The sequence below is a fragment of the Chelonoidis abingdonii genome, chromosome 8 (genome assembly GCF_003597395.2).
Source record: "Chelonoidis abingdonii isolate Lonesome George chromosome 8, CheloAbing_2.0, whole genome shotgun sequence".
NCBI lineage: Eukaryota > Metazoa > Chordata > Testudines > Testudinidae > Chelonoidis > Chelonoidis abingdonii.
Window position 1 is genome coordinate 50,890,405 of NC_133776.1, and position 14,896 is coordinate 50,905,300.

General features: G+C 41.0%; 1 protein-coding gene across 3 annotated transcripts in view; it reads left to right on the plus strand.

Annotated features, from left to right (window-relative positions):
• The window catches only part of VPS8 (VPS8 subunit of CORVET complex), a 230,249-nt gene that overhangs the window by 973 nt on the left and 214,380 nt on the right, over positions 1-14,896 (plus strand). For all 3 annotated transcript variants that reach the window (XM_032763623.2, XM_075068603.1, XM_075068604.1), the window contains exons 2-5: positions 2,591-2,659; positions 4,090-4,220; positions 7,296-7,389; positions 14,072-14,104. In XM_032763623.2, coding sequence (XP_032619514.1) covers positions 2,591-2,659; positions 4,090-4,220; positions 7,296-7,389; positions 14,072-14,104 — 327 coding nt within the window. The remainder of the gene's footprint in view (positions 1-2,590; positions 2,660-4,089; positions 4,221-7,295; positions 7,390-14,071; positions 14,105-14,896) is intronic.

The window sequence follows — 14,896 nt, forward strand, 5'->3', positions numbered from 1 at the left end:
GTCTTCGCTTGTCTTGATCTGGTGGACTAATGGGTAGGGCATTGAACAGATCAGGGGTTCAAGTTGTCTTCCTAGCTGTGCTAATAACTAGGTTTGTGAACTTTTGAAGGTCACTATGCCTTTCTGTGCCTCAATTTTTCTCATCTGAAAATGAGCTGGAGGAGGATAGGGTGGCATCCTGCAGCTCCTTGGAAGCAGAAAGCATGTTCCTGCAGCTCCTAGAGGGGAGGGAAAGCCAGAGAAGCTCAGTGCAGTGCCCCTCCCATGAGTGCTGGCTCTGCAGCTCCTATTGGCTGGGAAGCGCAGGCATGGGCAGTGCACAGAGCCCCCTGGTCCCTCTGATTAGGAGTTGCAGAGACATGCCATCAGCTTCTGGGGAGCCCCCCCTGAAGGAAGCACCACCCCGCACACCTGCCCCAGCCCTGAGCTCCCTCACATACCCAAACTGCTATTATTGCTTTCCCAGGGGCTGTCTGGCTCGGACAGCCCTGAGCCAGCTGCACGGCCACTGAAGAAGTCACAGATATAATGGAATCCATGACCTCTGTGACAGACACACAGCCTTAACTGTGACTTTAGTATGATGCATTTTAATAATTTTTTTCATTTTAACTTTTAAAATATATTGTTAGTGCTTATATGTGGGTGGCAATAGGGAGTGCCAAAGCTGCCATTTGTACTGGATTGCCAAACTGTTGTGAAAAAATAAATGTAAGAAATGTTACAAATGATTCCATTTCAGTGTACAAACCAGTTATCTACAGAGGATAAGTTCAGTTTACTTTTGTTTAATTGCATTAACAGTTGTTAACATATGGCCAAGGGGACAGTGTCAACTTGGAAATAACGTTTGTCTTAAAATACCATAATTATAAGGAACACTTACAGTAATTAAAGTTCTGACAGAAATCTCTCTTCAGTGTATTACTTTTTGTGCATTTGATAAAGTATGTATACTCACATTCACTGTTCTGGTAGTAGGCAAAGGGAAAAATGACTAGCTGAAAATCTCTTTTTAAACATCCCCAAGAAAGCAAAACAAAGTTAAGGATTTAAAATAAATATTAGGCCATACTACTCAGAGTTACTGTAAGAAACTTGAATTTCTTGATGAAAAATTGCTGAGGGTAAAAGTTGATTCAAGAGTGTCTGCCATATTCCCACTCCTAGGATGTGACCCAGATGCTGCTGGTCTTTAGATCCTTTCTACAATAGTTGTGCCCAGTGTTTAAAATCAGGATAAGTCTTCCACCTGGTCTGTCTTGTCTATTTAGATTTAAGTTGAAGTAGGAACACTCTCTCTTAGGGCTTGTCTACATGGTGAAATTCGCTGGCATAACTATATGTCAGTATAACTCCCTATGTAGACATTAATTCTGGAGTGAGCATTCACATGAAGAGTTGTCAGTACAACTATAGCAATAGAAATATACTTGTGTAACTATAGGGCAGAGGTTCCCAAATGTTTCTTATTGAGTACCCCCTTCCAGATCTGCCAGCGTACCCCTGCCCTTCTCATCACTGACACTTTGTTCTTCTTAACACTACCTGTCTTTAGCCATCTGTCCATGTTTCACTGTTACATACAGATAGAGTTATAACCTGACATATACAACTGAAAAAAACCACCCTGAATAAGTTCTGAGCTCAGTTAGACTAGACAGTTGCTGTGCAACTGAATCCACACTGTACGATTATTGGAGGTGAGGGTTCTGTATGTCAGCATCTCTGTGTTCTCATTGGTACATCTCGAAGTAAATTAACTACTGTATTTAATATAACAAATTCCCACAGAGTTTTAAAGCTTTGTCTGAGTAACCTATTATGAAAACACAATAAATAAAATCTGCCACTACACAATTTCTTCTGTGTATTCCCCAGAGATGTCTCACGTCTCACAGTTTGTGAACACCTGCTTTAGAGTGTGAGCAATATCTAACACAAGAGGGGCATGATCTAGTTGGAGCCTCTAGATACAGTGGAATCCCTAGTTTACAAACTAGTTTTGGAGGAGTTAATGAAATAAGCTAATAATTGAACATCTTAATTACAGTAGGTATGGCACACTGGATTGCTTTCTTGTCCTTCAAACCACTGCAAAGCAATTTTGAGTGCATTGAAGGCACCTGACTGTGAAGGTACAGCAGAAGCTCAAAGTTATGAACACCTCGGGAATGGAGGTTGTTTATAATACTGAACAAAACGTTTTGGTAGTTCTTTCAAAAGTTTACAACTGAACATTGACTTAATATAGCTTGGAAACTTTACTATGCAGAAAAAAAATGCTGCCTGCCCTTTATTTATTTATTTTTTAGTTGTTTATGTTTAACACAGTACTGTACTGTTTTGGTTTTTTCGTTTTTTGTCTCTGCCACTGCTTGATTGTGTGTGTGCTTCTGGTTCCAGCTGGAGTGTGTGACTGACTGGTCAGTTCGTAACTCTGGTGTTTGTAACTCTGAGGTTCTACTCCAGTCTACCTTCAGAAAGTTGCTAAATGAAGTACATTGTGAGTTGGTGAAAAAATCTGTTTGGAAGGTGGAATAATGAAGCTAAACTGCAATCTGTCTTTTTTTTTAAATTTTTTATTTAGATAGATGACAAAGAGTTTGATATTCCCCAGGTTGATACCCCTCCAACACTGGAAAGCATATTAAATGAGGTGAGTAGCTTTTTAAGAGTTAAAAAATCCAGTCATATATGGTAGTGTTCCAAAATATGGAAACAGAATTGTTCATATTAATAAATTCTCTCTAAATGATGACGAAATGGAATATTTTGTCTTTCTGGAGTTAGCAAAATACACACACTGTGTAGTAATTATTCTGAACTGTGTGATATATTTAGATTGTGTTTTCTACTCAGATGATGCCATCTTATATTTCTAAGATCAATTTTTTAAGAATACTTGTATTTTTAGAAAATATTTACAGGTAGGTAGATACACAATTGGGCATACTTGTGAATAAATATGTAGCCACAGAACACTGAGTATGTAGGTAAATGTTATACATGGATAAATACAGTTCAATACAATATTGTGTTGTCATTTGAAACACATCAAAGACTACTCTTGTAGCATTGTTATATCTAGGCACCAAAATATTATTTGTGTGCCCTCTATGTATATGCATAGTGTGTGTTCGTGTGGCATGTATTATACATCAGTGCGTGTTGCAGCAATTAATTGGTGAGTAGGGCAGGTTCATTTATATCTGAATTTTTTTGTATGTTCTTCAGTATATAGATTCCTGCACACATAACTCTGGTTGTGACAACAATCTTTCTGCCTTTCCCTTATAAGAACAAGACTCTTTATTTTTAAAAATTATTTCCACCCTTCCCCCACCTTTAAATATTAAAAAATGGAGCCACATTATGTTTCCTGAAGTTCTAGAACCAAGGCATACTCTGTGACTTAGGTTTAGGTAATTTTGTTTTTACAGTGGATCTCTGTAGTGCCTCTGGCCTTACTTGAACATACAGCTTCCTAGATTTATCCTCAAGATCAGTGGCTCAGTTTGGTTTAGAGTTTTGATTTTATGTACTTAGATTAATAGGTTTTAAGGCCAGAAGGGAGCATTATGATGATCTAATCTAATCTGCTACATGACACAAGCCAGAGAATTTCACCCAGTGATCCATGCATGAAACCCTATAGCTTTTGGTTGAATTAGTGCATCTCTCTTTAGAAAGAAGTGCCCATTCTTGATATTCAGGACTACAAGTGGTTGAGAAATTACCATCCCCCTTAATAATCCGTTCATCTTTAATTATTTACCTTTAAGAATTGGCTTCTTATTTGCACTTTTGAACATTGACTGCACATTCTAGACTCTGGCCCCCACGTCTTCTGAGGGTCAGTCCCTGTCAGACTCCAGCTGTGGGGATCTCTACTAGTAATACAGGTACTCCAGGAAAAACTGGTCACCGCTTGTAACTGGCATCCTTGACTCTCTATAAGTTCTAAGGTCTGAATATTTGGTGCAAGTGAGCATGACCTTGGCACCAACAGGCTGAGAATTCCTGGAGATGAGTTGTCTCCAATCTGTCTTGTCTGTCATGTTTACCGAACTGTTGCTTTTCTTTCAGACTGATGATGAAGAGGAGTCTTTTGTTCTTGAGGATCCCTCTCTTTTAAACATTGATAATATTGACACTCACTCGTATGACACATCTTCCTTGGCAAGCTCAGACAGTGGGGACAGGACACACTTGAAAAGGTAACTGATAAGTTGAGCAGTTCTTTCTGACACCATCTTTCAGATTTAGATGTGTATCATGAGTATTGGAACTGACTTATCATATTTCACTGAGCACCACACAACTACATTTTCTAACTGACACTCAAATCTATTCAGTCCATGGGATTAGTATGAGATCCAGTGGGGCAAGCTAGCAGGTATTGAATTGTAAACTAGAAATGTGGTCTACTATTCAAAAGACATTTAGAACTATCCCAAGCAAAGAACCACCCAAACTTCTGTGGTGAAATATTTTTCTTCGAAAAGAACCAGTTTTCTCAATAAAAACCTAATCTTTCTGTTTTCTTACTGGAAAAGAACCCACCATTAAGAGGAAAATCCCTCAGTATACTTCTGTCTAAACTCTGATAGGATCAAACCCCAGTGCAGGTGTTAAAAGTGGATGATGTGGACAAAGAAAAGTAATTCTGCCACAGCCTACTTCTTCCTAAGGGATCCACTAGACAGAAAGATAGACTTTCTGCACCATGGTTCTTTATATGCTGCAGTGGACTGAAAACTTGCAGAACCATGTACCAGAATCTAGAGTTTTATGGCTTATTTTAAGTTTAAAAAATTACCTATTGTGGTTGTAAAGAAAACTCTTCCAAATGTGAACAGTGTAATTGATGAATTTGTAGGTAGACATGCTGAAACAATGTTTTTTTTGAGAGTATGTGAACTGTTCCCTCTCTTCAGTGGAGTGTTAACTTAATCACAGTTTAAAGGGCAATATTGATTATTTAACCAATTTAACGGATGATTATTTGTATCAGATGTTCTAGCCTCACAATCCCAAACCACTCCTGGTTCCTTCTCTGGGGCCAAAAGTTCCAGCTGCCCCCTGAAAATTTGCACAGTCCAGTGGTTATTAATAAGATTTGATGAAAAAATGATAGTTTGGGGCAAAATAAAATGATTTGAATGTGAAGTCAAATAAGACACAATGACATACTGATTATTTTCATAGGTAAAAACAAGTTTATATCAAATTCAGTTTACCTGAATTGCTGATGTATTACTTCTAGTTTTGCTGTACTACAGAAACCAGAAGACCTTGCTGCAAGCTTTAGGCAGGGTACGTGGATTTTGACACTAGCATAGGCCATACTAACTGCAGGGTACGTGGATTTTGACAATAGCATAGGCCATACTAAAGAAACTTAAGATTTTCAAAAATAAGAGCCTAACACAGTCCACATGTGAGGCCGCACATTTAGGACCTCACTCATAGAAGTGCTGAACGCCCAGGAGTTCTCACAGAGGCCATTTTTGAAAATCTGTGTATATGTAAGAATCTACAATTAATTTATAGAATCACAATGAGGCCTTGTCAATGGGGCTTTATTAGTACATTATACTGTAAATACAGTACATGAATTACATACAGCCCCCAGCTGAAACCTCTCCAGTGCATTATCAACGATCTACAACCTATCCTGGAAAACGATCCCTCACTCTCACAGAGCTTGGGAGGCAGGCCAGTCTTCACTTACAGACAATCCCCCAACCTGAAGCAAATATTCACCAGCAACTATGCACCACACCACAGAAACCCCAACCCAAGAACCAATCCTTGTAGCAAACCTCGTTGCCTACTCTGTCCTCGTATCTACTCTAGCGGCACCATCAGAGGACCCAACCACATCAGCCACATCATCAAGGGCTCATTCATCTGCACATCTACTAATGTTATATATGCCATCATGTGCCAGCAATGCCCCTCTGCCATGTACATTGGCCAGACTGGACAGTCCCTACATAAAAGAATAAATGGACACAAACTGGACATCAGGAATGGTAACATACGAAAACCAGTAGGTGAACACATCAACCTCCCTGGACATTCTATAACAGATTTAAAAATAACTATTCTTGAACAAAAAAAACTTCAGAAACAGACTTCAAAGAGAAACAGCGGAACTAAAATTCATTTGCAAATGTAACGCCATTAATTAGGGCTTGAATAAGGATTGGGAGTCACTGGCTCATTACAAAAACAGCTTTGCGTCTCCTGGAATTGACACCTCCTCATCAATTTATTAGGAGTGGACTACATCCACCCTGATTGAATTGGCCCTGTCAACACTGGTTCTCCACTTGTGAGGTACTCCCTTCTTGAAAGCTTATGCCCAAATAAATCCATTAGTCTTTAAGGTGCCTCCGGACTCTAATTGTTTTTGTGGATACAGACTAACATGGCTACCCCCTGATACTTGTAAATACAGTAACACTTTAATAAAATACGCTTGAACTTGTTTATTGGGAAAAATAAGTTTCCAGTTTTACTGTTTTTGACTGGTTTAAAAACAGTTAACTTTCAAATCAAATGAAACTGTTCAACCTAAGAGTTCAATTAAGTTTTAAAATCTTTGTTAATGCATAACACTGATAGTTAAGATTGCCTGGCCACGTTCAACTCCTTGTAATTTCTCAAACTTTCACTTTTCAGGCACAACTTCCCACATCTAATCTCTGCGTGAGGGGTGATGTTTTGTTTTAAATTATTTTTTTAAACAGTGACCATGAACATTTTCGCCACTTTCAAATATGAAGTGCGAAAATGATCATTTGCAACTTTTTATTAACAGTTCTGATGCTTCAGTGTTTGGGAGGGAAATCATTTGAAACTGAGAACATTCTTAAAAGCTTGATATTGATCTTTTTGGAGGGCTGTTACTGTTTGGTCAAATTAAAGGGTTAACAAAAAGATAAAGCAGACACACTAACTTTTTAACAAGGCAGATTTTGTATTAATGATCTCTTTCCCTTTGGTTTTGTGCTTGTGTGCCTCAAAGTTGTATGTCAAGTGAGAAATCCATTCAAGTGCTTGTGGAATCTCACTTGATATAGAAGTGCTTGTGGAAGATTCGACAAGCAAGTAGGGCTCCAAACCTCACTCCATATCACTTGTGAAAATATGTTCCTGCCTCTCTCATTGCGTGGTTTGGATAGTGTATGGTAAATGAGGTGATTGCATCCATTAGTAACTTTTTCGTATAAACTTAAATGCTGGGATTTATTCTGGACTAACAACATTTTTACTCTTTTTAGAAAGAAAAAACTTCCTGATTTTTTCTCTCTTCATGGATCGGTTGTCCGTCTTTCTCTTCTGAAAGGAATTTCTGCCCAAATAGTATCTGCTGCAGTAAGTGTTTCATTCCTTCAGTGAAATTATCTATCGAGTTACAATGAACAGGCATGAGAATATAAATTAGTAAATAAAAACAGTACCTACTTTGATAAGAACTTCATGTGTGGAGTTTCAGTTTCACACTGTGCGCTCTTAGGTAGAGAATATTACTTGAAGCTCTGAGCTTAATGATGAGGAAAAGGAGTGGTGCATTGAGTCAGGATAGCTGGCTTCTTGCAGTGCTCATCCACAGCCTGTGAAAGGAAAGTGAGTCACAAAGGAAATGGCTATTAAAGCATGCATCTCAAAGAAAATGTTCAGTGGAAATATAAACCTATGTGTTCCAGTCCAGTCTAGTCACTACATCTAGTTATAAAGAAAAGTAAATGGCTAAAGTGTTCTTAAATAAAGACAGATCAAAGAGGGAACTCCTTCATGAGAATATTAATGATACAAAGACTGAAAATATCACCTTTTCGTGAGGAAAAAAGTTTATGAACCACTGAAGGGAAGGGGTAACTTTGTTGAAATCTCTGATTAACTAAATAGTAGGAAAGCTAGCAGCTGTGCTATCCAAATAAGCTTGCCTTACTGTCCTGAAACTTATTTGCAGTGTGTTTTGCCAAAAAAAAAAATTAAATTCTTTCAGCACTAGTTTGGTTCATTGAATGGATGATGATACTGAAACAGCTTATGGTCTGACTAATCCCTGCCCTTACAAGCCTCATTGGCTCTAATGCATGCACCCGCTTTTTGACAGTTGTTGTCAGATGGACTATTTTAATTCTGACCTCAGTCTTGCCATGTAAAGAAAACACAGAATTGACTGTACTGCTACACTGACCCAGAAGAAATGTCTGTCTGAGATCAGAGTTAAACCTGCTTGTTTTTGTGGATTCAAATGTGTGCCAGGTGGGAGGCTGTATATTGGAAATAAAAGGGAGTTTATTTTGGTCGTGACTGTCATGGTGTCTGGAATGGCTCATGACTGTGAGTGCCTGCCTCAGGGCTGACTGTAAAAAGCAAGGCAGACACCTCAAACTAGGAGTATGTTCTGTAATTGTATGTCACCAATCAAGTCCCAAATGTGAACTCCCAAAGTACTTAAGTAGTTTTATAAGGGAATCGCAGCCAATCCTGTTAGACGCTCCAGTCTATCTTGCCACTAAGGCAAGCTGCGCTAGGGGATAAATGGTCACTTACACTAAAAATCACAAATATATTCCAGGTTGCTCTCAAGAGACCAGTCACCTGGTAAATTTACATCCCAGGTCTCACACCAAAAGCAATGCTGGCAGCCAATTCTATAGTATGCTAACTAAAGGTTTATTAGCTAAGAAAAAGGAATGAGAGAGAGGCTAAAGTAGGTAAAAAATGTATGTACAAGTGAGTCAGTCTGTACTACATCTCTGCTATCATTTGGAATTAATCTGCAGAGAGAGAGGAGCACAGTTTGCCATTTTGATCATCACATGCTGACGAGTTGCCTTCAATGCACAAGAATTAGTACTTTCCTGTTTTTTCATTTGGATTACACAAGGCTTCTTTCTTGTTTGATAGGTTATTTAGTCACAGGGATATATACAATATAAATGTTTGCTATTACATTAGAACAGGATACAGATAAGTGAAAACAATGCTTGTAATATCCAGTTAGTTAAAGGCGTAAGAATGTATTTGGTGTTTACACTTTATGAAAACTATCACTTCTGTATTAATATAAATACACGTGATTTTGCTAGCTTCCAGCTGTGAGATTGAAAGTTCTAAGCTGATGCCTAGGCTTTCACATGATCTGGCACCTGATCTGCTAGTGTTAGTGATGAGCCAGAGTGCATTGAGGTAACAGGATTTAATTTTGTGGTAAAATGTTAGTAATTAACCACGCAGATTCTACTTCTGGGGCACATACACCCCATGTGCATGAAATCTGATTTAAAAAAAAAAAAAGGGAATGTTGGCTGTGGCTCCTTGTGCCCTCCTGGCTACTGTGGCAGAGGACATAAATGGTAGGGCAGTCATAATCACCGCTCAGTTGCATTGTGCCATGGTTGGTAAGAAGGAACGCTAGTACTGTCTGTGTCTTCAAGCAACAATTTCTCCTATCTCACTTTGTGAACTCGTTTAGCTTTCTTAAACTTTGTTTTTATTTTACTTTATTTTTGTTCATCGTAGTGACTTCCAAGTCTCCCATCTTTAATACCCGTCCCTCATGCAACTCCACTTTGCCCACTAATGATGTGCACTGCAGATGTCTCACCTGCGTGGGAGAGGACTACAACAGAACATTGCTTGATATGCTAGAAAGATTCTCAAGAACAAAGAGGCAAGGCTGCGCTATTCTTGATGGAGTTATCCATGCAACTGCAGTCTTTCCCCCAAGAAGCCTGGGAAAGCTCAACTGCTCCTGTTCTCAGCGCTGGCTAGCTGTGGTACCACCTCTACCTCTCATGCGTTCTCCTCCCACAGATGGCATTCAGGCACCAGGGAGAGGGAGGAGACTGCAGTGGTGCTTCTAAGGCATCAGATGCAAAATTCGCCTTCCTTCCTTGAGTATGAGACTCAGATCTTCTCAGGTTCCCTCTGCTAGGAAGTGCAACCTCGAGCCGTTCGCTGGTGCCTTGGCATCAATGACTCCTTCATTCCAAAAGGATTGTGGTGCTTCTGGCATGGTGTCTGCCTTGTGTGCTCTAGTACCAAGACCCTTGGTGACTACCACCTACCATGTCACTGAGCTCTTGGCACTGCTGTCTACTTGGTATCTGGTACCATCCTGGTACTAGTGTAACTTTTCATTGATCTGGTACCAGAGTCTCCTCTCTTGGACCATTTTAAGAGACGTCTTGTATCAGCCATCTACTTTGGCTTTGTTCCACATGACACCATGCAGACCTGATAGTCTGGGCAGGATTGCCTCTCTTATGGAGGAGACCTATGTCTGCTTGTCCTCACTTGAATTCACTGAGGGCTCCTCTACCTCCAGATCCTGATTTCCACCCTGGGTGAGCCAATGGGAATTTAGTGGACAGCCCAGAGAGTACTATAAAGGTGAACATAGGAGACCACTAGGTTCCAAAGAGCATCTGTCACAATATCCTCTACAGTTTAACAACTCTGGGAGTTTAACACCCCTTGAGGATGAACTCTACCCTGGAACAGACTCATTTCTTTTGTTTCTCAACCAGTACCCCCTTCTCTGAGGAAACGGTATCAGCCTTCTCTAGCAGCGGATGAGTACTTCAGTTGGAAAGACCAACTTTCTCCTGACCAGGAACCACCAACCTCCTCAATAAGCTTCCTTGTCTCTGGGTGAAGCTGCTAACTTCAGTCTCAGGATGAATTTAATTTTCCAGGATCTCCTCAAAGTTCTCAGCAATCCTTTTGGACATCCTATCTGAGATAATTCAGGAGGAAAAAAGGTAAATTGTTGGATGTTCTCCACATTGCAAAGTGGTCTGGATAGCAGTGCCCATAAACAAGGGTGATCGTTGGCTGGTGAAAGAGATCTGACATACTCCCACCTCCATGCTACCCACTTCAAAGCAAATAGGAAATGCTAGCCCCCTGTGAGGGGATTTGAGGGTTTCTTCCAAAACCTGACACCTGGCTACCGGTGGTCCAGGAGAAATCTAAACAGCAAGGAGCACTGAAGAATACGCCACAAGATAAGGACCGCCCCAAAAATTGTACCTGTTTGTCTACAATATCTCTTCTTGTAAGCCTCCATTTGAGGGACCAATTATCAAGTTTTGCTTTCAAAGCTTGATTTTTTTTTTAAAAAAAAATTTTATTGCCTTCTCCCCTCCTCTCCCCGCTTTGAGAGTGAGTCTCAAACCTTCTGAACAACTTGCCACAGGAGAACACTAGAAGGAATGAGGACCTTGATGGTAGAGATACAGCTGGCCACCATGACCTACTTGGATATGGTGGCAGGGACCATGGCATCTGGCATTACCATGAGACCTACTTCCTGGATCCAGATGCCTGAAATCCAGTGGGAGGTCAGAACCACTATAGAGAACCTCCTACTTTGAGATGACCTTCTCTCTCCCTTCACACTCTCTTCCTTCCTCACCAACATTACAGTCAAAACATCAGTCTTAAGGGTAAGACAAGACGACTCTTCAACTGTTGGGCCTTTGTGTTCCCACATCTTGTTTTTACTTCAGAGAAAGCAGCCCTACTACAAGTGCAAATCCAAGTCAGTCTTATACATAACTGGTTTTCTGAGCCTCCATGCAAGAGACAGAGGTTTCACAGACCTTGCTCAGTCCTCCTTCATCCCACGTGCTGCACCTCCTTAAAGAACTGGGTTTGATATGAGTGAGAGCCTGGCAGAACATTTTATGGTTTGTCCTTTCCCCATCTACCCCTTTGAGAACCCTTTTCCTGAGGAACTGGATGAGAATAACCTCAGACCAGTGGGTCTTCAAGGTAGTAAGTCAAGGGTATTCCATTCAGTTTCTGCCTATCCCATTCCCCGTCTTCTTTCAGGGACCATTCTTACAAGTGTCTTTTTTTTAGTTTGGGGAACAATTTATATGAGCTCCAGCGGACTGCAAGTGAACAGTGCCTTCCAACCATGGTAGATTCTATCAACCAGCTCTTCAAGCATCCCAGAACACCAGCGAAGTCATGTCTTAAACTCATGGGACATATGGAAGTATGTATTTATGTTGCACAGTATGCCAGATGTCACCACCTCGCTGCTAGAAAGCTGGTTGAAATCAGTATAGCCACCCAGAAAATGTGGCATGGACCAGCTTATCACTGTCCCTGTAGAAGTCCCCATCTTTTTTAAACTGGTGTACAGATCCGTTCCAAGTGTGCAGTGGAGTTCCAGTCTCTCTCTGTTGCCACCAAAATAGTAATAACAGATGCTTCCATTTTGTAGCTAGGAGCTCATCTCAGCCATTTAAAAGCCCAAGGAAAAGTGTCACAGTTTGAGAGCTTGCTGCATATGAACGTACTGGAGTTCAGGGCAATGTGATTCACTTGGAAGGCTTTCTTTCCTCTTCTCTAGTGTCTCCCTGTCCATATCACTGATGATGACATCACTGTGAATTGCTACACCAACTTGCAGGGAGGGGCAAAGTCCTCTCCACTCTGCCAGGAAGTGCTGTATCTGTTGGAATGGTGCTTAGTGCACCAAATCACATGAGTCTATCCACCTTCCTGGCCTGTGAAACACCTTGGCAGATTGTCTCAACAGGACTTCCAAAAGAGTTAGTAATGGTTCCTCAGCAATTCTGTCCTACAGAGCATCTTTCTGAAGTGGGGATAGCTGGCGATGGGTCTATTTGTGATGTACAAGAACAGCAAGTGTTTGGCGCTCTGCTCATGGGAAGGTGGGCATAGGCCAGGATTTTCAGATGGATGCATTTCTCCTCCTATGGACTACCCGGCTCCTCTGTACTTTAGTGCTTGTTCACATAATCCCCAGAGTCCTCAGGAAACTCAAGTAGGGGACTTGGGCTGTGTCGTCATGATAGCTCCAGCAAGACCCAGACAGTTCTGGTTCTCAGATCTGGTGAGAACCCATAACCCTACCTCTCCTTTCCAACATACTCTCTCAAAATCGGGGCCGGATACTGCACCTGAACCTGACCTCACTGCATCTGACTTTGTGGATTAACCTCCCTAGAGAGAGAGAGAGTTCATCTGAGGTCCAGGAGATCTTCCTACAGAGCAGGAAGCCCTCTACCAGACTCACTTTTATGCTGCAAAGTGGAAAAGATTTTCCATTTGGACTTGGTTAGGGTACATGTGGTGGCCATCTCTGCATATGACCCATGGGTGCAGGGTTACATTATGTTTGTTCACCCTACAGTATCAAAATTTCTCAAGGTTTCCCACATTTTCACCCCAATCAAGGAGCCTCCCCCTTCCTGGGATTGGAACCTGGTTCCAAGTGGTCTGATGGGGAACTCTTTGAACCCATGGCAACCTGCTCTCTGTACCTTATGTTCACACAGATACCATGACCTGCTCTACATCGCTGCTAATCTGTGTCCCACTTTCTGGGATTCTTATTGGCAAAGGAACTGAATGGTGGTTGAAGCTGCTGTGCCTTTTAAGCCCTATCTTTAAGGGGCACAGGTGTAGCCACAAAGGATATTGCTATTAAATAATACAATCTCGCATGGGGCACATGCGTGGCAAGAGTAGAATTGGTATGGACAATGCATCTCAAAGAACCATAGGGTAAGTAATGGTTCTTTTCATTTAGTTTGACTTGACTCTTAATGCTGCTGCAGCTGGTGATTTCTCAAGTTCTATTAAATTACATTACATTAATAAGAAATGCAGTTGAACAATCTTAACTTAAAGTGAATATTTTTTGTGTGGCAGGCTAAAGCTAATTGTGTATCTTGATATTTTTTCTTTGGAGTGAGTGCAAATAACCCTCTTCACTTGTGTGTGTGAAATTTCCCTGGAATCATGGGATTCCATAGCTATTCCCACAGCTTGTCTCCTGCCTTCTGTGGGACAGTTCAACAGGGAGGTTCACACCATGCTGCTGATGTAGTGTCGTCCTCATTGTAGTGTTGGTGCTGCTGTTAGAGCACTGTGTGTATGAGAGGCAGCACAGAGCGATCCTCCCATCAGTACAGCTGCACCTTTGAGCAGAACTGTACACAGGGAAGGAGCCCTGCCTCCTTTTACTTTATTAATAATTACTTTTCTGTCACTGCAGGACAAAGTGGATGCTGGTTTACCTACTGCAATAGTAAGTACTGAAAGAACTGTAAAATACAGTGTAGTGAATCTTCCTGTTACATTTGTGGTCCATCCCTTGTACTCTGTAGTGCAGTGTGGAAATATTGACATTTTCATCTTCTGCCTTCTCCCAGAAGATGTCATTGATTCACACTCAGAATCTTAAGCATGCAGGGCAGAAGGAGTAGCCTGAGACACTTCACTTTTATAGCAGTGGAGTTCTACCCTCTTCTCTCACCCCCACTATTGTCATATAGAGGGCAATGTCTTTGGGAAGCTTCCGTTGATCACTTGTTCCACAAGTTTCTGCCTTTTTTCATATCATGACCAAGGCTTGTTACTTAGGCTACAGCTACACTGCCGAGCTTACAGTGGCGCAGCTGCTAGTGCAGACGTTCTAAGTTGATGGGAGAGAGCTCTTCCGCCAACATAGTGCTATCCACAGCGGTGCTTAGGTTTGTGTAACTTGTGTTGCTCAAGGGGGTGGCTTATTCACACCCTTGAACGATATAACTTATACAGCTTAAGCTGTAGTGTGTACGTGAACTTACGCACTAACAGTTTCCCATTGTATGTGATGTAAAAGCTTGGCAAATGTCAATGCCAAGTTTCCTGTGAGATTTCCTCCCTACCAGTCATTACTTAGACTGAAATAAATAATTAGGGCTATGATTTTGTCACAGATATTTCTAGTAAAAGTCAGGGACCAGATATCATGGACAAAAAAAAAAAAAAAATCACAAAGTGGTTGCTGTCCCTGACTTTTACTAAAAACATCCTTGAGAAAATGAGGAGGGTCCAG